General features: G+C 34.6%; 1 protein-coding gene across 3 annotated transcripts in view; it reads right to left on the bottom strand.

Annotated features, from left to right (window-relative positions):
- LOC106134985 (supervillin) overlaps positions 1-15,502 on the bottom strand; it is a 158,041-nt gene that overhangs the window by 15,374 nt on the left and 127,165 nt on the right. For all 3 annotated transcript variants that reach the window (XM_013335139.2, XM_013335142.2, XM_013335141.2), the window contains 3 exons: positions 4,778-4,888; positions 1,182-1,351; positions 365-543 (listed from right to left, as the gene is read on the bottom strand). In XM_013335139.2, the coding sequence (XP_013190593.2) occupies positions 365-543; positions 1,182-1,351; positions 4,778-4,888 (460 nt within the window). The remainder of the gene's footprint in view (positions 1-364; positions 544-1,181; positions 1,352-4,777; positions 4,889-15,502) is intronic.

Raw genomic sequence — 15,502 nt, 5'->3', positions numbered from 1 at the left:
TAAGCTGGTCGGGGGTGAGCCCCGCGCGGGGTGAGCCTCTCGCCCGCATCGAGGTACATGTAATCTGAATGTAGCGCCTTAAAGCAATGAATGATGATCTAAAAAACACGATTTCTTAAGTTTTATGTGAAACTAACTAAACAATATTTTTAGTGTAATGGCAGACTGTAAAATTGTTATTGATTAAAAAAAAAATGTTTAGTAAAAGAGCTTGTATATCTAAGATATGTAAACATTGATCCAGAATATACAAGCAGATGGAAAGGATAGCAGGAGAGTTTTGATTTTCCGCCGCGCTATCTTGCCATGTTTTTGATTGGCCAGAAGTATTTTGAAAAGAGAATAATTTATAACAATTACTTACTCTCATCAACCCTGCTGATACTCTCGCTGACCGAATGGCTCCGCTTGAACGACTCGCGATCAATCCGCGGCGTCTCCTTCGGCTTCGCTTCGGCCGCCGCGCTGACGACCGCGCAAGACGCCGAACGGAGTGGGCCCGACGCGAAGCCATTGGTAGGGGACGACGGCTGTTTGCGAGATCTGGAAATATGGTACTGGTGTCAAGGCGTATGTCAAAATGACACCTGCGTTTTTAAGGAGCGCTTATTTAATAAACCACTGTGAAAAGAATAGCGCGTTACGTTGTTAATGTTAGTTCGCCTGTAAGCGCTTTAGTAACCAGATCCAGATCCAGAACCAGAGAAGGCGATGCCAGCAATCTTTTTGCACATCTCTTTCACTTTACAACTATGTATAGATAATCGTGGCCTTGACCTTGACCTTGAGACTTGACCCCCCCGTATGGTTTGTATGAACAGGGTGTTCATACAAACCATACGGGGGGTCAAGTTTCTCTGTAGGCGACTGTACATTTTTGTATGTGCCGATTGTTATCATAAAAACTAAGTTGGCTTGTTGCTTTGTCATGCTCTAGTAATCTAGCGATCATCACTGAATTTTTATCTTTATGTTGTAATCAACGTATCTTGATCAAATTAAGGACGTCCTGGTAAAGGGTCAGGTCAAAAGTTCCCGAAACCGCGGAGCTTGCATGAAAAGAGTTATGAATGTGGATGAAGCGAAGGAAGTATGCAAAGATCGTGGCAAGTGGAAAGAGGTAGTCTCTGCCTACCACTCCGGGAAAGAGGCGTGATTTTATGTATGTATGTTGTAATCACCTGAATTTGTTGGGAGGTGGCACACCGGGTGACGCGACGGCGGACGCGGGCGGCGTGACGACGGGCGGTGGGGTGAGCGGCGGAGTTGTCGTTGATACTTTGTCTCGCTCCAATCGCCCGGCGACAGTGAAGAGAGATGCGTCGGTTTGCGGCACGCGTTTGCGCCAGCCCTATAACAAAACAATTATACAAACGTTACTTATATCTTTAAAAAAATTGCCAGAAAAAATACCGCATAATGCAAAAAGGGCGATTTTGCACATGAGTATAATTAAGGTATATAATTTTAAGGCAGAACAAGCTCTTTCATTTCAACTTACTTACATTACTTTTAACCATTACACAAGCCTGCTTATAATCCCCTGATAACCTAAATACAAACACAAAACACGTCTTTAGCCTTTCTGGGATAGATCAAGCCAAAACCACACTTAAGGCTACGACCAGCTAGATGGCTCAAGTATGTATTTGAAAATTAGAGACAAAATAAAAGAGATGTGCAAATTGATAACGAGGCATTTTTAAAAGAAATAATATATTTTTTTGTAATAATGGCCCTAAAAATGTCTATTTAAATTCTATTTATTCCCAAAATTTGGGACTATATGCCCTTGTCGGCGGAGGAGATAGGTCGGACGGACAAATTTAAAAATAGTTAAACAGGCCTTAATGTGCAAGCCCACTGTTGGTCAAAGTCTTTATCTATTCCCCGCATCAATAATTAATTCCATTTATGAAAGCACGTAAACTAACCACAATGTGACCGACCGCTCGTCGAAAGATAAAACAATGCGTGGGTGTATTTTTATTATAATAAAGAAGAATGAATGAGTCACTGAAAAAAAAGTGAGTAACAGAAGTGGCTAAACGTTACTCATAGTTCTTGAAAATCTTCATAATTAGCGAAGAGGGTAATCAAATTTAACGACATTAAATTTTCTCATCTGTTTTAGCTAATTCTTCAAAAAAATCACCAGTTTTATTAGAAATTTACAATTTTGCTAGACCAACACTACTAAGGGATGCTGGTGTTAGCTATCACTTATTTAAGCTTTTTACTCCTTGGTCGCCTCATTCTTGTTGAATAGGTTTCTCTCTCTCATCTCGTGTACGTGGTTGCCATCCATAGAATTTAATAAACCTGATAAGAATAAAATGAATTTTACAAGAAAAAGGGTGTGAATGGGAAGATTGGAGTAGTAAGGCATAGATGAACGCATCTTGATCAAATCAGGGATGTACTGGTGAAAAGTCAGGTCAAGTGGGTGCACTTGCAAAGTTGGGTGCAGGTGCAAGCTCGGGTATTGGGTGCAATACCTGAGCTTGCATGATAAGCACGAGTAAAACGAAAGAAGTATGCAAAGATCGTTGCAAGTGCAAAGTTGTAATCTCTGCCTACCCCTCCGACAAAGAAGCATGATTTTATGTATGCATGTACAAATGTACTGTATGTACATAATACACTAAATAGTGTGATTAATATAAAAGAAATAATCGCGTATTAACCCAAAAAAATACATGTACGATAAAGATTCACCCTTGATCTTTTTACTAAGAAGCGAGCAGTCTGCCTGTGCATTGGAAAGGGCCGAGCTAAGGCCGAACCTGGCGATTTAAACGACATTCCGTCATGATGGACGCGGTTTATGTAAACCGCTTGCGCAATGCCACGGTCTTGAGGTAAAATGTACTAAAGGCATTCGTACTATGCAGGCCTCAGATCTAATTCCTACGAAAGCAGTAATTTTACAAACAGAAAGAGGAGAAGTCTTTATCTGTGGTAGTATGTAGGTATATATTTGCTTTTCATTTCGGTTTCTTTCATGCGAGACAACATAGAATAAGTCACCTTTTATCAACAAAAAAAAATATGAATACCTACTTATCCTATACTTAAGCTAATTTACAAAAGGCGGCCTTACCGCATTTTGCAATCTCTTCCAGGCATCCACATAAACATTGCGTGAGAGAGAGTTCTATATATATATATATATATATATATATACAAACTAACTTAAACTTTACATGCTGTAAAATCAATAATCTCCAAAAGAATCGGAAAATACAACTCTTTTTTTAATTAGAAATTGTTTGTCTACTTTATTAATTATCTTTTTCGGTGCGTATTTCAAGAGTTCTTCCTTCCGCAAACAGTTACAATATTTCAAGGCCAATTGCTGTAATTCTGCTTTAATTAGCAAGAACATAACTAGCATCTCATTTGCGAATGTACCTATGATTCATTAATATTGTTGTACTATACGGATACTACTAAATGTTTGATTAGTATTCAATTTGTTTCAGCAAATTAAGTTTCATTAAATTTCTATTAAAAAAAAGCTTTCTATAACATATTGTACACTTTATTAATCTCTCTTTGAAAATAAGACCCAACTAACGCAAAAAGAATTGTACTAACAAACAAACTCATTAATTTTGTATATTAGTACAGATTTTGTAAGCTTGCCAGAAATCTGAGATTTATAACCTAACATCCAAGTGCAAGTCTAAAAATATATTTATAAAAAAAAAACTATATCCAGTTGTTTACATGGAATTGGATGCTTCATTGCATGGATGCGTGACTTACAACATTACACACACACACACACTTTGCACCTCGAAATTCACTTTTATGCAAACAGGACATGAATTGCGAATAAATATTGGTAAAGCACGAACTTGAACTTTCGAACTCCATTGAAAAAGTTATAACCTACTCTTGAGATAATAAAACTTTATACCCTCTAATTACTCAACAATAAATTAACCAAATAAAAATCTCTGCTGTTGTACTAACACGATAATTCTAGTGGTAAATTTCGCATCTGATAATGCAACCTTTATATTTCTTGTAAGTTCAATGATACCTACGTGTAATAATCAGAGCGGAATTTATTACTTTTTAAATACAACCTTGTTAAACATATAAATCTGGTATGTACGGTTTCGTAGATACATTTGTTTGGTCATTTCCTTTGCTAACAGGATGGTTAATGTCCCTACAAGAGCATCAAAATACATATAAAGAAATTTCCAGCTTGCCAGTCTGGTTAGTTGTCTCATTACTTCTAATTTCTATCTCATCATAGTGTTTTCTTTACTTCATTGCCTCCCAACCCAACTTATACTTGAAAGATGGCCTGCTAAATATAGCATGAAATTAGTTTACCACTTAAAAATTGCTATAATAGAAAAAATGTATGGACATATTATGAGGCGTGGCGACGATCATGTAGTGTGGAAGGCATCACATGTACCTTATCAGAAAGGAGTTGAAGGCCCACCTGCTACTTGGTAGTCGATAGTCTCCAGGGATATGGAAAGAGCCCAATTGTCTACAGCAACAACTCAGGATAGGCAGTTCTGGTGCATGAAACCGATGAGAGCCGATCCCAAATAATGTAGGTAATAAGGCAAAGGAAAAGAATAGAACAGATAGAACCACAGTCAAAATTTATGACAGCTGTCATGAACCAACCTTTAATTAAAAAAGTATAATGATAGTAATAAGTACTAATCATGATAAAATTCGGCAAAACTTTTGCCAGCCTGAGAACATATAAGGCATATTTCTCTACGGATTCTTCACTAACCTGAGCTGCAGTTTCTAGTTTGTTCCGCCTGTCTGCTAAGATGTTAGTTCCTAGTTCAGTCTCCTCTATGTGAACCTTCTTCTTATCGTCGACAACATTGTTTAGAGATTCCTGAAACAATAGACCAACATCATTGTAGATTAAGATATTGTGAAATAGCATACTTTATCATTCTTATATCGATTAGTATTAAATTGACAGACTTATATCGATTAGTATTAAATTGAGTAAATAATTTACAATTAATGCCTATCTGATGCGCCAAAGCGAAATAAGTTTGAAGTAGTAAAAAATGTCGACGAATTTCTAAAATTTGGCACATCCCCAAGTTATTTTCCGCTACTGCATGATAATTCCACAGTAAATTTTAATAAAAACGATATGATCGCTGATCCTGTTGATGCCTTTTATATTTATATACCCCTCGCGTGTGACAAGGTTACCATGTTACATCGCCTGTGTGCTAAAGCAACCGCAATTAATGAGTTTGATCCCCATCTTTGTCACGTAATAATGTTAAAAAAGATATTCTCCCTATTGCGTGTAATGAATTATGACATAATATATGTACATAGATAGGATCTCCGCTTTCCCGAAATGATAGGCAGAGACATCTTTCCATCCTAAACCTTTCATGAAAATCCTTGCATGAAAAGAAGTGTAAGTGAAAATGGAAAGAAAACAAAAGCATGTCGTTACAACTTTATAACAGAGAACTGTTTCTGAATATATAAAAGAGATAGATCTATCGACGGACAGCTAAAACTAGACGAGAAAGGATTTTCTAAAACTTCTCACAGGAACAAAGCCCGGGAGAATGTTGTTATGTTATACTGTATATTGTTAATATGTTTATTGTTTCTCAGTCTTATATTGCGTTTACGGACCAATGATTTCATTACTGATACTACCATAGTCAAGATATTTCCTGTAATTCTAGATCATAGATATACAGGCATTGTTATTTCACATTGCTTTTATCACTTACATCTCAAGATGACAGTTACATGAGCACATTAAATATAACTTGATTATAACTTAAGTTCTTGATTATGTCTTAAAACGGCATGTAATGTTATTGGGAAACCATTCAGAGAAGAAAACCAAACTTCAGTGTATCTTAGTATAGGAAGGAGCTCTAATTCTTAATGAATTGTAACGTAATGATGTGAATATTGTTATGAAATAAAGTGTTCATATATGTAAAACAAAGCGGAAATTAAGTAATGTATTGAAAAAAGTATAAATTGATTTATTTAACTGTCACGATTCTGATTCAAAGCAACGGATCAGTAACAAATATTTATGAGATGCTGGGTGTAGAAACCGGTAAAAAAACTATTCACATAAATTAAATACAATTACCCTTTTATATATTTACGAATCTATTCAATTTATTCAGATGTATTTTTATAAATCTGTTTCTACCAACAAATGTAATTGATAAGAATTAGCACAGTTGCAGCGGAGTATATAATGATTTTATGATTGATGCTAGCAAAAAATTCTAAAATTACATGCCTGTTCGCCATCCGCATCGTCAGAGTCAAATTTCTTGAACACAGGTTTAAGACCACCATTTTTAGTTTTACTTTTTAACTCTCCAATCACAGATCCAAAATTCAGACCAATTGGAAAACCAGACTGTTTCTGTATACGGGATATCAAATGGTCCCTTTTTTCAGCCTTGTCAGTAACATGGTTTTCTTCTATACGTTTCTCATTATCGTTAAAGCTTTCTAATTTTTCACATACCGGACCATAATTTTGACTTTCTGTTAAATTATACCGATTGTCGATGTACTTTATCGTAGGTTTATCGGCTTCAACTTCATTCTTAAATCTATCTTGTATAAGCTCCTCGGTAAAATGAGTTTGGTTCAAAGATTTTATTTTGTCTGCTATTTGATCAATTGATTCTTGAAGTTTTGTAGATTTATCAATCACCGTAGTATCCTTAGGTGGTAGAGATTTTACCTCGTAATCTAAGAGACTCTCTTTTTGTTCTTGTTTAACAGCATCCGTTTTATCTAAGGATAGATTCTGAATAATTGATTGTATCTTGTCATCGCTTAAAATAGTTTTCTCAAGAAATTCGGCTAACCTCTCTTTCGGCGGGCTTTCACGTTTGCCAACTTTTTCATTAAGGAGTTTATCCTTTCTTTGTTCTAATAATAAACTTGGTGTTATTATTTCCTTCTCCAATATATTATGGATAGGTTTTTTGTTTCCTCTTATGTGAATAGTATGCCTTAATGAAATATCCAGATTTTCAGAGGTGCCCGCTAAGAGAGGGGATTTGGCGTCTTCCTTATTTGTATAGGCATCGGTATAGTTTTCAGTATTCTTAGTTTCTATTTCACGATGTACACTATCATTTTGTTTTTTTGTCAAAAAATATTTCCAAAACAAATATAATAACAGTCCAAAACCAATTATCAGTTCATAAAACATTTTTACAATGTCCAATCACATCACTGACTAGAATAAATTCAAATGAGTATTTGTAATGTACATTCCATCAACAATCCTTAGAACCGTCGTGCTCTACTTGTGATAAGGAGCTAATTGAGCAATAAAACTTTTTGCACTATTAAGAATCACACATTCGCACTGAGTTGCGTGAAATGGGCTATGAATAAATCAACGACTAATATTAATTTAAAATTTAATAAGTGCTGAAATTGATCTGCCGACAGGGATCGCCACAAAAAATGCTGATAAATTCATAGCGAGTAACGAGCGAAGCGATTAAAAGGCAAATGTATACTGAGGAGATAATTCTGATCAGTCATTATCAACTGGCAGCGGATACTGACAATGAGTCACTCGCAAGTCGTAGAATGTGTGTAAACATTGACCAGTGGGGGGAACATGACACATCTCGTGTTAACGCTGCAGGTGCGTCAAGAACAGTAGGTCCTTCTCGTCTCAACACATAAATAACCTAACCCTAAAATATATTAACGCATAGATGAAAATAATCAAGATATAAGTTTGAAAACAGATATACATTTTAAACAATAGCAATAATCAAGTTGAAGTAGTTGATAAAACAGACGAATAAACAAACCGCTAAGGAATATAATTAGAATATGTGACGTGACAAAATTTTAATAAGTACATATACAATGCTGCGACGCAATACATGCGATGTCACAGAATAAGTTTTTAATAACCTCTTTGTTCGAAAAATATAAATCGAATATAGCCTGCTGTTTATAAAATGTACTAAGGATAATCATTAGTTGTTTTCCTTCATAAACAACTATGCTATACATAACTAAATAGACATTATCCTAATGTAGCGAACATAATATAACAAATCAACGCGCACCAAATATGTCAACTTGTCCTACCCAAATGTGGAAATCTGCAGGAAAAAATTATGTATCAAAATTTACGTTCCAAACGAAGCTTCTTTAGATTTGAAACCACGTGAAGAAATATATGGGTACCATAAGAAATATATTACTTGAGACAAAGGCATCGAGACTTTGTCCATTTGTTATTTGAAATCAAAGCAACACTGACCTAAGGATCAAACAAATAAGCGATTGTTTATAACAGCTCAATAAATATCAATGAAGAACGATGTCACTAATATAGGACGATTTCATAAAATACATTAATACGTTTGTGCGAAGCGCGTCAAAGAAACGATGGTCAGAATATAAATTAAGGACCTTAGGAATTAGTGACCTAATGGAGGGACACGATTAATTTGTATTTGTACTTATAGAAAAAGGAACGGATGTATAAACACATCCGTGTGAAAGTAGCACTTAGACCATAAACAAACTAAATGATGATTATTCCTTTTAAGTAGGCAAGACTTATTCACTAAACTTTGCAATTATACTTAGTAGTTAATACAATTCAGTTTCGCGTATTGTGAATATTTTCATAATCTTTTCTACAGCGTGCTTTTAATTTTCAAAATGAAAAATGCAAAGTTAAAAAGCAATTAAGACATAATTTCCAAAATTTGGCAGATCTATAAAACAGTGTAAAATGTTTTTGTTAGTGGATTACAATAAGTATAAGTAGAAAGATTACTTCAAGGTCAGTAGCCAAGATATAAAAGATAAGATATAAAAAGATAATCTCATAAGTACATTTATCTTTCGCTGCGAAAACGAAGCGAAATTTAGAAATAAAGTAAATTCTAGGACAAAAATGAAATTGGTCAAAGGAATGACCAATGTTAACAAAGTTGTAAATCTTTCTTTCACAAAAAAAGAATAAAAGTAGGAATAAAAAAAAAACAAGATAAATAAACAGAATGAAATCATACGAAAAAAAATCAACACAACGATCAGAACAATCTCTTTTAACAAAACTCAGCGCGAATAAATTCAATAGTTTCGCGACGTATGCGCGCGCGCATCCCACACGATGCGGACAGCAACTGTCGATGTTGGTCCGTCGGACACGGCAGGCTATCGGAGCCCTACGGTCTCGTCCGTTCGGGTCAGTGTTGAATGCGCAAATTGATCACTTTTGATAAACTCTTTTAATTTGCATATAAAGCTTTTAACAAAGTATAATCGTGACTCACGCGTGATTGAATGTAACAATAAAAAATAAGGAAAATCAAGTTCAGTACTAAAGATTCATTTGAGGTTGTAACAAAGTGTGGATTGTTACTCAAAATGAACCTAGACATTGGAAAAGGTTTGGTTTCAATTAAGCTTTCAGCCTGGTTTTATTTTAATCAGAATATAACTATCCCTTGTGGTTATTATTCGCGTAAACACATATAAAGCTTTTAATAGATAGAAGATAAAATCACCAGGTCGATATCCCGTTTGCTAAGAAATAAATTTAAAATTCTCAGAGCCTCGTCAAACGCGAGTGGTACACGTTAATTACACGCACGTCGTGTAATTAATTCATTTCGACGTGGTTTCATTTACATCATAAATATTATCAAACTGGATGTAATGTGGGCTTATAATTGGACAGTTGATTATTTTTTCAACAGAGGCATCAGAATAAATATCGTGTTTTGGAACAATGTACTTACCGGCTTGTGAGAACAAGCGATTAGACGTGGAAGTTTAATTACATAGAATTCATATTGATCAAAAACGCATTATGTACATTTTAGACGAGTTAATTTTGATAGCCATTTCGAGTAATTCGAAAATCTTCCAAGTACTTCAAGGGTCAAACAATGCAATTGAAAATATTCAGCTTATTTTATGTAAGATTTCTTTTGATCCCAGATGTCGAAATATGACAAATGGTACAAATGAAAGTATAATGGAGAGAAATGTAAAAATATACATTATAAACGGACAGACAAGTAAAAATAGCCTAAATGAGCAAAATGTTTAAATACTCTATGTTCTCATATCGATTATCACAGTCACTCTGATTGAGTTGATTATATGGTGAACGTTTGTTTTTTTAAATTCAAATCTATTGCATTTCATAATTTTATTTTTAAATGTGAATAATAAGCTAAGAAATCAAATTGACATTAGAAGGATTGGGTACGCCTTAGTTATCGAATAGTGAACGATATTTTTACTCCACCTTGCGTTAGCGTCACAGTGGCCAAAATTTATAATTAGCTGTCACATCTAACGCCAAACATTAAGTGGGGCAATTTCATAATCTAGCACTGACACTGGCATACATTGAAACGAAATGACTAATGTCTTTTATTGATTTAGTTTTTACGAACGTAATAACTACTTATGAATTGTTCAATAAATACAGGAAAACCGAAAATGATCGGAATTTTATGAGCCGGGTAAGTTTATTAACTTGATAACTACTCGAAATAAATTAAAGCGAAATTAACAATGAATTAAATGTTCTCTTCAAATTGAGCAAAGTTCGTTGTGACATTGTATGAAAAATCGAAACTATTGGGACTATCAACTATTTACTGCAAGAACTAGTATTTCATGTATGAACTTTAGCTATGTAAATTGGTGTTGTTAAAAGACCAAGAGGGAACAATGTAAATAAAAATAAGATTAAAGAAACCAAGACTTGCAAAGATACTGCAAATAAACAAAATCCTTGTGCACTGACCATCCTTAAAACTGGTTTACTCGGTCAACTCTGCACTGTTGGTACTACTTGCATTGGTAGATTCCAAGTTATTTTGATGTACTACTTTATTAGGAATCTTTAAAAATAAGATTAGTCCCTACATAAATATGAACGAACATATTTCGTTGTTGATAAGAAATAGTCATTGTACGGCCAAAATAGTGTTGAAGGCCAGAAAGAACAAGAAAGAATAAAATGCTGTATCTTTAAAAAGCTCTAGCACTGTCAGGTGAAAATATGACTTCGCTATTATGCTACGCTATGCAAATTCAGTCTTCCCGTCTCTAAGCCAGGAAGCTAAGCCGATTACGAATGACACCTGGGCTGACCTTACTGAGACCACTTAAGGAAAGAGTGGCACAGCAATACTTGGACATATATGGTGCGTTTAAATTATGCAGTCAAGAACGCAAATGCAACCTAGTATGCCGAGTAGTTCGGTCGTAAAGTAATTGAGAAAGTAGTTACAACATAAACCTTAAAGTCACTTAATACAGCAAATCAACATTGTTTTTACTAGAAACGGAAATTCTGAACTTTCTTAATTATTCGCAGATGGAGATGAAGTCGCAGAAAGCTCGAATATCAAATATTGTACAGAATACTATCCAAATTAATGTTGGCAACTAATAGCTATCAATCGTCGTTCATTTATTTATTGAAATGAAATAAACGATAATATCATCATCGTTATCATATGTTTGATAGTTTGCGATGCATTGGTGGATAAGAACAAAATATTACGTGTTATTAAAACTCTTTCCATTATCGACTTGGAATCATTCGCAACTTTAAACTGTACTGCTTTACCCAATTCAGAGCTTGAGGCATTCAAATCAAATGATTACTCGCAGCAAACCTAGATGGCGCTCACACAAAATCTAATAATTTTGAAACGCGATACAACAATAAAATTTCCGGAGGAATCATACCTAATTATTTTTACGCGATGAAGAGTAACGTTTCGATATTTTGTTTTCTTCCGCAGAATACAGAGATCAATCACGTTGTGTGTTTTCATTTTAGACTACCTATAGATCGGCAACTCGTATTTAATATTCCAATGTCGTGTATTCATGTAGGCTTGGTATAGTAAGTTTAGACGGTACCTTTATTTGCCGGAATTCATGAAAAAAATTAAAAAAGATTTATTTAACCTAATGAAAAGAAGCTTTATCGCCCTATATTGTCGTTTACATAACTGCCTCTAATATAATGTTTCATCACGTTATAAATCCTAAAGGTTAATCCAATAGACTGATTACCTTTCAAACTATAAAAGCTAAAACAATACGCCAAAAGGTCGAGGTAAGGGAAGGCATTTGGGCTATAAATAGCATGTCATTTGGGTAAAAATAGGCTGAACTTCACGGACACCCTTGCTGAGTCAGCCCGGACAGGGATATGAGATTGTTTGAACCTCAGGTAGTGATATTTACGAATGGGAAAGGTTTTCAGGAAACGGCTGGTAATATTGCTCGATATATAAGACATATCTACAGAAGTTATATGGACTGAAGAATTGAAATATAAATATTTTTTTATAACCCCAGGAGTGAAGACCACGCCATCATCATAGCAAATTTTGAGAAAATGATTATTCTCATCTCGAAAAGGCAGACATTTTTACAATTAGCCACCTGATACTAATAGACGTTAGAAACGCGCTGGATGGAAATGCTTTATCTTAAAATACCTTGTGGAAAGATATAGTTTCTGCCTAACCCACTGAGAAAATAGCGTGAGATTATGTATGAATGTAAAAACACACACTGCTAAGATAAGAATTCTTATTCTGCTCTGCTGGGACTACACAAGACAACGTTTAATTACAATTAATAAAATCTATTCTAATCCAAAACATTTTTTAATATGATGAGTATGAGTATTTATATATAATGTAACCAAACCTGTGTAGCAAATTCAAGGTACAGATTTCATTTCACCTCAAATCGGTTAAAAGGTGTCAAACATATTTGCCGGTCCTAAACTAACATTGCACTCGGGTACAGGTAGACATAGTTCGAATCCAATATTCCCTCGCCCGAATGTGGGTTACGATCTGCCATCTATTTTGTTATGCTCGTGACCAGTACCTACCTAAAGGACTACATTGAGGTATACGAATTCGACCTATTGATTTGCGTTCCTTAAATAATTTTACCACCCACTTTTTTCTTAAACGTGTTTACGGAAAATACATAAATAAACGGAAATATTTCTTGGTGTTAAATTCAAAACATTGCTGTTCAAATATTTATACGAATAACATTGTTTTAGAAAATATCCGAACTTGATGGACTTCTTCATTATAATTAAAATTACAGAGTAATTTCAATATTTCAAATAAACTAGATTGCTAAAAGGTAAAATTAAGTTTTAGGTCAATTTATGTAATAAGTAACAAAACCTAGTTACGATTTTAATTCTCAACCTTAGTACAAAGTGTCAAAGATATAATAAAAAGTTTGGGTTAACAGTTTCTAGAATTAGAACTTTACGTTCATCGTTGTTAAGGTCGAAATTCTTTGACAAGTCATACATATATTTTAATGTGCAAATATATTTTCAGGTGGAAATTATTTGGGACGAGCGCGGCACGCGACTCGCATAATATAAATTTAAAGGTGTTTCCGTATAATTGTGTTTTCCCGGATTTATGATTAATAACCTGGTTGAGCACTGTAAAATTAAGGATGGTCTTTGATCGTTGATGCTGGAAATTAAAAAATATATACATAAAATGTTGCCTACACACTACCACAGTACACAAAAATGTTATAAATTGAAATTTGGATTCCTTTTTCTATTTTAACCTACTCGTATGTATGTAAATTTCGTGTAGGTCATTGTTTTAGGCGTTTTGATACTTAGACATGCTTTTTGGTCTTCTTCAGAATGAGAAAAAATTATGGATTTAAACTCTGAACTGGTTTCAATTGCATTTTATTTTCAGTCAAGAGAAATTACACTACTTTTACACAATTTACTTGTAATTTATTCAAAAGAGGTCATTTGGACGATACAAAATGAAATTATAAAAAAAATATAATTCATTCACTTATTCTCTGGTGGTAACTGTTATGATAATATATTACACACAAATTAGTATAAAAGGGCAAGGCCCGCGTATTTTTGCGAGATTTGAGGCCACGCCCGCCTAACAGGGCTGTAATTGAGGCGAAAAGCGGAAATGTCATTCATGTGTAATCAACTAATGTAATTAAATTATTTTTACACGTTCACAGTGACCTTTCACTCTCATTTTAACAATATTTAAAATCGTGACACTATAGGGCGTGTACAACTACCTACATACTCTAAAACTCGAGCATCGGTGATCAATTAGTTACGACGACGTGCATAGCTTCGAACCTGATTTACTTAGTCCAGGATCAGATCAATATTATGAAAAATATAACACGTGATCACGTCTTTATCTTTTGCAAATACTAGAATGCAACGCGTAGCTGTATGAATCAAGGATGGAATTTTTTTTTTTTTTGTTTGACAAATTATACAGATTGAGTTAGCCTCGAAGTAAGTTCGAGACTTGTGTTACGAGATACTAACTCAACGATACTATATTTTATAATAAATACTTATATAGATAAACATCCAAGACCCAGGCCAATCAGAAAAAGTTCTTCTCTCATCATGCCCTGGTCGGGATTCGAACCCGGGACCTCCGGTGTCACAGACAAGCGTACTACCGCTGCGCCACAGTGGCCGTCTAAATCATAATCGAATTGAGATTCATATAGTGATAGGTTGCTAGTTTATCGCCTAAAAGAAGAATCCCAAGTTTATTAGCCGATCCCTTATTCGCCTTTTACGACATCCACGGGAAAGATATGGAGTGGTCCTATTCCAAAGTGTCGGAAACCACACGGCACAAACGTCGTACGCGGCATGAAAAATATTTAATAACAAACATTATTCCACGCGAAAGAAATTCGTTGTGTGCAGTAAAAAAGGGAATTACTTTCTATCGTTTTTGCTTACAGTTGAGATATCTCCGAGTACCACGACCTTGCTAGTGGAATAATATCGATTGGGAGTGACTCGTGCAAAGGAAATCTTGTCAAAGAGGTAGAACTACATAGTGTTGATATAATAATTTTGGCGTATAAGTGTCAGGTAGCCGGCAGACTTTATATGGTAGCCGGAGCCAAAAGATACACGAATATGTTTAAAGCAGATCGTACATGTAATCTCTGCCTACCGCTCCGGGAAAGTATTTAAAATAGCTGAGAGTCATCAATGTATAGTAACCCTATGTACGTAGCTCTTATCACCCTTGCAACTTTTTTTAGTTACAGAGCTGAGTGGAAAAAGCTTCAATTTGAAGTGGGTACCATCTGTTAAGTATAAGTTATTGTATAAACCATCTATGTTATGGAGACATAAAGTAGTTTTATTGTCCATCTTAATGGCAGTATGAGTGTGTTATATGTTTGACTTTATATAGTTATGAAAGTTAAGTTTCAAAAGATTTTTTTGCAATTTTAATGATGTTTCTTGTAAACTCACGTTTTGATAGTACCAACAGACATTATCATATCCCTTTTTTGTTCGATTGCTTCCGCGATAAATTTGTATAATTTTTTTGGATTGCCTAAGATTATGAATGATAACCACGATCTAATAAAA

This window comes from Amyelois transitella, chromosome 11 (genome assembly GCF_032362555.1).
Source record: "Amyelois transitella isolate CPQ chromosome 11, ilAmyTran1.1, whole genome shotgun sequence".
In the NCBI taxonomy this organism is placed as follows: domain Eukaryota; kingdom Metazoa; phylum Arthropoda; class Insecta; order Lepidoptera; family Pyralidae; genus Amyelois; species Amyelois transitella.
The sequence above is the reverse complement of the archived record's forward strand: the minus strand, read 5'-3'. Positions and strand labels throughout refer to the sequence as shown.